The sequence below is a fragment of the Notothenia coriiceps genome, unplaced genomic scaffold (assembly GCF_000735185.1).
Source record: "Notothenia coriiceps isolate Sejong01 unplaced genomic scaffold, NC01 NC01_scaffold00020014, whole genome shotgun sequence".
Classification (NCBI taxonomy): domain Eukaryota; kingdom Metazoa; phylum Chordata; class Actinopteri; order Perciformes; family Nototheniidae; genus Notothenia; species Notothenia coriiceps.
The window spans coordinates 67,149-75,526 of NW_011352715.1; the positions used below are offsets into that span (position 1 = coordinate 67,149).

The 8,378-nt window shown below is 41.1% G+C and overlaps 1 protein-coding gene across 1 annotated transcript in view; it reads left to right on the forward strand.

Moving 5' to 3' along the window:
- The window catches only part of LOC104952436 (G-protein coupled receptor 98), a 73,724-nt gene extending 65,776 nt beyond the window's left edge, over window positions 1-7,948 (forward strand). The window contains exon 8 of the mRNA XM_010779254.1: window positions 7,813-7,948. Coding sequence (XP_010777556.1) covers window positions 7,813-7,948 — 136 coding nt within the window. The remainder of the gene's footprint in view (window positions 1-7,812) is intronic.
- The last annotated feature ends 430 nt before the right edge of the window (window positions 7,949-8,378 follow it).

Consider the following 8,378-nt stretch of genomic DNA (forward strand, 5'->3'; position numbering starts at 1 on the left):
ACCGGTATTCACTCTGTCCTAAACGGCTTGTTGGAGCTCCTGACCCCCCTCCCTGTGAGCCCAGTGTGCTCTGATTGGTCGCGACACTAAGAGGCTCGCAGCTGCTGCGAGGAGCAGACAGGCTTCCGGGTCGGCGATACAGGAGAACAAGCGAAACTCATCCTGAGCATACATAAACACTCACAGCTGAAGTAAAAACAATAAGTGGGGCTTGATATTGAGTAAGAAAAAGGTTTATAACGCTGTGAGAATGGGTCTGCTGCGGAGAGCATTTCTCCGCCATCCCAACTCGTCTATTACCAGCGTTCAGGGAGCTCTATGCAAGTCAATGGGGACTCCCTGTTAGTTAGCCAAGGGATCCTGGTGTGTGAGGTGCTCCGCGGATTGGTCCATTTGGGCCAATCCGGTCATTTGTTGTTGATTTGGGTGTTCACACGTCACAGAACCCAGGAAGCAAACAATGGGAAATCTCCAACGAGGCGTTCTGGGGCAGCATAGACAGGTATTTTCTGTGTTAGAGTTTTACTCGCTACAGGGTGTACTTTGAGGGTTTGTGACTCTTTAGACCGTTTACATGCATAAAAACCTTCATAACACACAAGGGGACGGGTAATAACCGGAAAAGCATGACATGGGCCCTTTAAATAATGATGTTGTCATAGAAGGTTGACACGTAGAGTTTGTCAAAGGGTTGACCTACAATCTTTAAAGCAGTTTTGACTTGAAAGCGCTGTACAAACACTTTTAACTTTACTGTAAAGCACTTAGAATGTAAAAGACAGAAGAAGAATGTGTCTACTCGCCAACTCTCTTCGGTACAATTGACTCTTTTCTTTCATGCCTTCTCTCTAAATGTTGCGGTCTCTTCAGTCTTCCTCAGAGAGACACCGTCTGCCTGTAAAGTGTGTCATAACAGGTCTGTGCTAACCGGCGGTGATATGTGTTATCCACATGGCAAAGACAACAGAGTTGCACTAAAGTAAACTTCTCCCGCTGGTGAAGTGACTAATGAAGAAAAGTGATGTCAATGTGGACTGACGATGTCACACTTCTTTATGAGCTCCAATAGGGTTTGTCTGACTCTATGACATCAGGTGGTCAGTTTCTTCAGCCGACCAATAGTGTGGAGGTGCTCTTTACACTCAGTGGTCATTGCTTGTATCACCAAGTTTATAAATTACAGGATATAACTTCTATTTACGAATCTGCAACACACTCATTTTGTCCTGAGGGTGACCACTCATTTCTTAGATTCTGGATTTTGTTGTGCTGAATCTGAAATCTAAATTCTAAAGATTTTGGCTAATGTGAAAAACCTGCCTTAATCCCGTAGAAGCAATTGAAGGATTTAGTTGTTTTCCGTTGTGCGACATACCAGCCTTGTATAGTCCGGTTGAATCAAACCCTGGTGCGTTTAGCCGCTTGGTGCCGTTCATTTGGGTCGGTGTGAACGCAGTCCGAGACCTCTGAAGTGAACTAAACAACCGGACTCTGGTCCGCTAAAATAGGTGGTCTCGGACCGCTTGCTAGTGAACTCTGGAGCGGTTAATCGCTGGTGTGAACGCAGTCCGCACCAAAACATAGGAAGCGTAGTATTTACGTGTCACAAGAACGCGGGTGTCTTCAAAATCGTTAGCGAAAGAGTGAAGCAGAATGAAGTGTTGAACAGTAANGAGTCTTTCAAGACATCCGCGGTTGTTTAGTTAAAGAGTGAAGCAGAATGAAGTGTTGAACAGTGTCGTGTAAAGTAAAAAATTCCCCCGTCAGCTACATAAAAGTAAGAACCACCTGTCGTCGGTGAAACGCCCCCTCCTTACTGCAGAACGTCTCTCTTTATATGTGTTATAATGTTTTTTAACGGACGTTGTCTGATGATATAATCATATGCGTGGGCCGCTAGTGTCTGTTGATCTCCAGATTAACAGCAGCATGAGAATAACCTGCCGAAAGTGCCGATGCTCCATAGCGGAGGCTCCGGTAGAAATTGCCGGGATTTGCGTTTTTACCCCCCTTAATGTCTGACCAATGGTTGAACAGCATTTCCGAGCACATGACTTGTGTTTAAAGTTTATAGTCCGTTTGAATTTTGCCCGTGTGAACGCAAACCGAAACTTCTGAAAAATGAAACAATGTAACAAACTGTCGTCTGGTGCGCACCAGAGAAGCGGACTATTAGGTGTGAATTAGATTCCTTAATGTTCAGTTTCTTTTTTTACTTTCATTTTTCTCTTGACTGAGGTGAAAATGTTGCATTAATCTTGAAGAAAAACTTCTTTTGTTCCTTTTGTAGTGATTTGAATGTGTTTGATTAAGTCCCAGGAGCCTCTCAGTTTTGTCCTGAGACCATATATTTCCTAGATTCTCTAACATTTTTAAGATCCAGCCTTTAGCCTCGAGGTAAACCCCAGATTAATCTCTTTTTATTCCATGTATAGTGATTTATGTGCTCTTAACTTTTACTAAGTCCCATGAGGCCTCAGAGTTTTCTGCCTCCAGTTCTCCAAAGTCTGCTTTCACACAAATAACATGCGGGTATACACACAATCTCACCTAAATCACCCATCAGCTACCTTTCTACTGTGAGGAGAAAACACAACATAAAAGAGCCTCACGCCGGCCTAATAGATTGCCTCCCTTTACAGCTTGCCCTTGGCTTCAGGCAAAACTAATACTGGCGACAAGTTCACCCTCGCAGCCACGTTTTCAATCTCAGCATTCACTGGAAGAAAAAAACAACTTTGGCAATCGATTTTAAATCCTCGCTCATACATTGCAGCGTCCAAACTCAGACTGAAAGGGGAGCCTCTTGGTTTTTGGAATAGTGATGGATTCATCTGAGTGGAACAGACAGGTAAAGATCCCCAAAGCTAAAGTGTGTCCAAGGACATCGATTAGAAGTAAACAAACTCGTCTGACCCAGTTTTCACAAAGCACCATTTTGCCTGGAAACTCCATGGCCTAAGCATGGTTTCAATTAGACTTTTGTGTGTGTGTGTGTGTGTGTGTGTGTGTGTGTGTGTGTGTGTGTGTGTGTGTGTGTGTGTGTGTGTGTGTGTGTGTGTGTGTGTGTGTGTGTGTGTGTGTGTGTGTGTGTGTGTGTGTGTGTGTGTGTGCGCGCGCGTGCGTGCGTGCGTGCGTGTGCGCGCGCGTGCGTGCGTGCGTGCGTGGCAAACTTAATTTATTTGGCTGTGAGTGAGAAAGGGAAAGCAGTAAAAGGTATGTTAATGTGGCATTTCTATTACAATTAAAGTTTAATGAAAGCAAATGGGATCCTGATAACCAGTCTGAAAATATACTTCTCATCTGTACACCTTGAAAAGCTATTAGATTTCATTATGATTGATAAGAGTTGCTCGTCTCAAAGATATTAAATAAGTTAATTCATGTGGTAATTCTGGTGCCATTTACAGGAAGTTCTGATTAAATAGTTATTTATAGAAGGCCTTCAAAAAACTGTTGCACAAAAAGACTTTAACCAAAAGTTGTTGCCACTGGCATAATTACTCTTAATGTAGATTTCATGGTAACAAATTATATTCTTACATATTAGGCAAAACACTGCAAGGCCTCCTGGAATTAAATCAGAGTTAGGGAATTATTAAAATTCCTTTCTCTCCGACGCACTCCCTTTGTATACTTTCTTGACCACTATGTATCTCTTGCGCTTCTATTGGCTACGCTCCAACACATCATACGTGATAGGCTAAGGGGCGGGACATCTCTAAGCAATTGACCAATCACAACAGAGCCGGCCAGCTAACCAATCAGAGCAGACTGGGCTCTGGTTTCAGACAGAGGGTGAAAAGAGCTGCTGCAGCACAGGCAGTATGAGGAGAAAAATAAAGAGCTTTTGGAACATTAAAGCATGGAGACATGTCCCAGTAGCATGAATATAGGGCCTCTTTAATGNCATGATGACATCACGATGTAACACTTGCGACTTCTATTGGCTAGCACTCCAACACATTGTACGGTTATATACTAAGGGGTCGGGACATCTCTAAGCAGTTGACCAATCACAACAGAGCCGGCCAGCTAACCAATCAGAGCAGACTGGGCTCTGGTTTCAGACAGAGGGTGAAAAGAGCTGCTGCAGCACAGGCAGCATAAGGAGAAAAATAAAGAGCTTTTGGAACATTAAAGCATGGAGACATGTCCCAGTAGCATGAATATAGGGCCTCTTTAATGGTCAAAAAGGAGTGTGTTGAACAACTGCAAATAGAAGTATTATCCTGTAATATTATACAGGCTGATTCTGGTTATTTTTCCAAAAGCTGCTCCTTTAAACATCTCATCATTTATTCAGGTCTTCCACGCTTATATTTTCCATTTTGTTTTTTGCCTTGAGGTTGGAAGTCATTATTCTGCAGCTCTCGAGCAGTTGTTGTTCTTTCCTTCATGCAGAGATTTTTCCATTAGGAGTTTTTTCCATGCTCACCTTGTTGTTATTGGTGTGGCACATTTCCCACCAGCTGATTAGTGAACACCATTAAACAGCTGCAGATGTTACAGCTGTGCACAACAGTGTTTGTTCTGCAGAGGAAAGATGACGCTTTGCTTATTGAGCGCTGTGTTCGTAGAAGGCAACCTGCGGTCTGGAGAAGGGTATTCGAAACTCATCATCTTTTAGACTTTTTTTAAACTCAGACCACAGATTGTTCTTCTCATATTCCTTCCATCTATCGTTTTCCACTCTGGATCAACATCTGTGCCACATCTTGCTGAATTAGACGACAATAATCGAATCTCGGCAGCACCACGCGTCATTATCTCCTCCTGTGGCGCCTCCTCTGCTGGTGAACTCTCAGTCAGAGACATCCTCAACGGTGGAGCGGCACCACGCTCCATTACAATCCAATTCATTCCCCAGCCTCCTCATGCAACCTTTGAAATGGCCTTTAAATAGGGCACCGGATATCTGTGTTTTATATGGAAAATAAGACCCACGTGTCCACACACATCAGCTGTGTGAAGCCTGCAAATGATTAGTGTTTAGGGGAAGTAGGCTTAGAGAATTATCTGCAGGCAACAGCAAACACTCATATGAGTTAGACTTTGTTGTCAACTCGACCCCTTCACCCATCAAAGACAATCTGTAGCTAAACGTTTCTTATTCCCTTTCTGTTTTATAACAGCGGGGGAATTGCAGTGTTACAAAGCAAAAAGCAAAGGGCAAATTAGTAGACGAGCATATTAAAAAAAAAAGATTCCATGCATACGTAAATAAAATAAGAACAAAACCATCCAAGTTGCAGCAATATGAAAACACATAAATAATAGTAAGTGAAGTAGCGGCCGGTGAAAACGTGTAAAATAACCTACTTTATTATAAGATAATAGTCTTTTGTACCTAAATAAATATATTTTGTGATTGGTATCCTCATTTTTATGACACATAAGTGTACACATGTTGGATCATTGACTTCCTATTCCAAGTTTGCCTATAAGTCACAAGTGTATTACAAAGATAGGACATAGGTATTGATTAAATATTTGCTTTACTTATAAAACGCCTCTCTTTCAACTTCTAGTCCAATTTTAGAGATACATGTAATAAGGCAGACATGGTCCTCTTTGAAGAAGACAAAATCCTCACTATTTTCAATAATGCGTTATATCCAGGAAACTCATTTTGCAGAAAGATATCTTCAAACAGCCGTCCATTACCAAAACTTTACATTGTAACATAATGAAAATACATATTTGTGCTTCTTTGGCCACTTATTCCTCTACTTGTAGCATTGTTATTTCTCAAAAGTAGTGTTGTAATCAGAAGTGGTGCACCTCCTCCAATGTTCCTGCCCTCATACAGCATATCATTACTCATGGTCTCTCTTTGTTCAGCCTTCCCTGACCTTCCTGCTCTCCTTCTGCTCTGAGCTTTCCATCTCTAAAGACGTGGCCTCCACTGACCAGGGAACAGTTACATAACACACCTGCGGTCGTTAAGCCTGTCCCTCCGGCTGCACATAATGATCTGTGCTAATCACCCACAGTCATATATGGCAACACACACACACCCGCACATGAACACCCTCATACTTGAACACACACCCGGCTGCTGTGTGTTTCATGTTATCACGCAAGGGGAGTTCATTTGTTTCTTGTTTCAGCTTAAAGCAATAACAATTCCTCACCTAGGGCTAGAAGAGAACTCCCAGCTTCACAGTTTCATTTACGTTAAAGCAAAGTAGAGGCACAAAATATGACATTACATTTGGCTGACGCTTTAAGCCTAAGCAACATACATTAAGTGCAAAAACAGTAAAGATTCAAACTCTGAATTACAAAGAAAGTGCAGATATATTCACTTCAAACAAGTCATACGAGTGCTGGTGAATTAGTTACAAGCCTAAATTAACTGTTTGTTGATAATTGAGCATGTGCAAACTGCAAAGACATGATGTTGTAACAAACAATGTTCTCAATTGGAATAATTAAAGTTCATTTTATCTGATCAAATTAAGATTGTCGATAGTCACTCTCTTCACAACACTTAATCTGGCCTTCAACCCATAAATATGTCATTTCCTAATCGACATACAGTATTGTAAATGTCTTTCTCTTGTCCACACAGAGACATTTACGTTCAGCACTCACAGACTCTCTCAGTAACATCAAGCTATAAAACTCCACTAATGACCTGTGAGGTGTTTCCATGTGTTGTATTTATTCACAGCCCTTTTCTCCCCTTTTACAAGCTGGATGTTCATGTTTTACAGACACCCATAAACATGCACTATCCAGTCAGCGGGTCCATCAGCGCTGTTTATAGTCCCTTCTCTATGTCAATATCCCACCGTTACATGAGTAGTGATGATTACAATACACTGTTATTTGTCTTCTTGTAATTTATACAAGTCTTCTTGTGTTTTAGCTTGGTTTTTTCTCTTTTTGAAATTACTGTTTTTTTATGTTTTAAATGCATTCTCAATGCTTAATGCACTTTTTTGATTGATACATTTTATTTTGAACAAGTAAAATAAATAATTACAAAACAAATGTTGCAGTGGAAGTCATATAAGAGAAAAGGAGTGAGAAGAAGTATATCTTATTTAATCTCACCCCCTTGTCCCTAAATGATTTATTTATAATCTATAATCTGCAATAATTATCATTATTATTAATTATTGTTATTATTATTATTATTAATCTGCTTTACCTGTTGATTGACATATATACATATACACATACATACATACACACATACACATATACATACTGTACATGCACATATACATATACACACCTACATACTCACACGTATACACATACATATAGTCAAACACCTTCCCCATCCCTGTACCATGAGAAAATAATGTATCTGTATTTCCTCTTGAACTGGTTAATGTCTGGACATCGCTTTAGCTCCACACACTGTTCCATAGTCTCACTCCACAGGTTGAGATACAAAAAGTTCTTCTACTTTGAATTTTCTTGTGTTGTAAAGTGCTATATAAATAAAATGACCTTGCGTTGCCCTATCACAAACAAGGCAATCAAAGAAATCAGTTCTATAGATCTAGAGCATGCAGGTCTTTTAGGATTGCTCCTCAACACATTTTATGGAGACTCGATGATGCACATTTCTTTTCACTTTAAATAAGACTGAACAAAACTCTTCGTATTTCTAAACTTCTGTGTGTGAGGGTAGGTTGTGTGTTTGTGTGCACCTGTATGCACAAACACATCCACACACTTGTGCGTTGTGCGTTCCATCTCCGTCTGCCGTCACCGCCCGCTGATGGGTGTTGTGAGATGTGGGACGGCCCTGTGGTATTTGACACTCCGGTGTCTTGGGGTAATTCTCAGGCCGGTGCTGTGGACGTTAGAGGATTTGGTAATGATGAGGAAGTGGAGGAAGCAGAAATACCACAGTGCCAATGACGTCATGGCTCCAGAGATGAAGTCGTCCACTCAGTGTCCGTTCTGGGACTTGAACCGGTGACCTTCCTCTTCCCCAGCTGAGTCTCTACAGACTGAGGGCTGCTGATGCTAATCATTTATTCATCCTGACTACAGAATCACTTGATTTAACGAAATGTATCATTATGTTTTACAATTTTAAAATATATAAATATACCTTGGTTGGTGATTGGCTAATGGTTACACAAGCCAAAAAAATCGTTATGACATCATAAAGTGGCCAAAATCTGATCAGCTCATTTTCAGACAGGTTTTTATAGAAATGGATCAGGACAAAAAGTGAGAGAATCTTTTTTCCTGAAACTTTCAGAGTCTCTTTACACAGAGGGGACACATGTTGATGTAGAAGAGACATGAAGAAGAGGGGACACATGTTGATGTAGAAGAGACATGAAGAAGAGGGGACACATGTTGATGTAGAAGAGACAAGGGGATTTTGCATAATAGGTGAC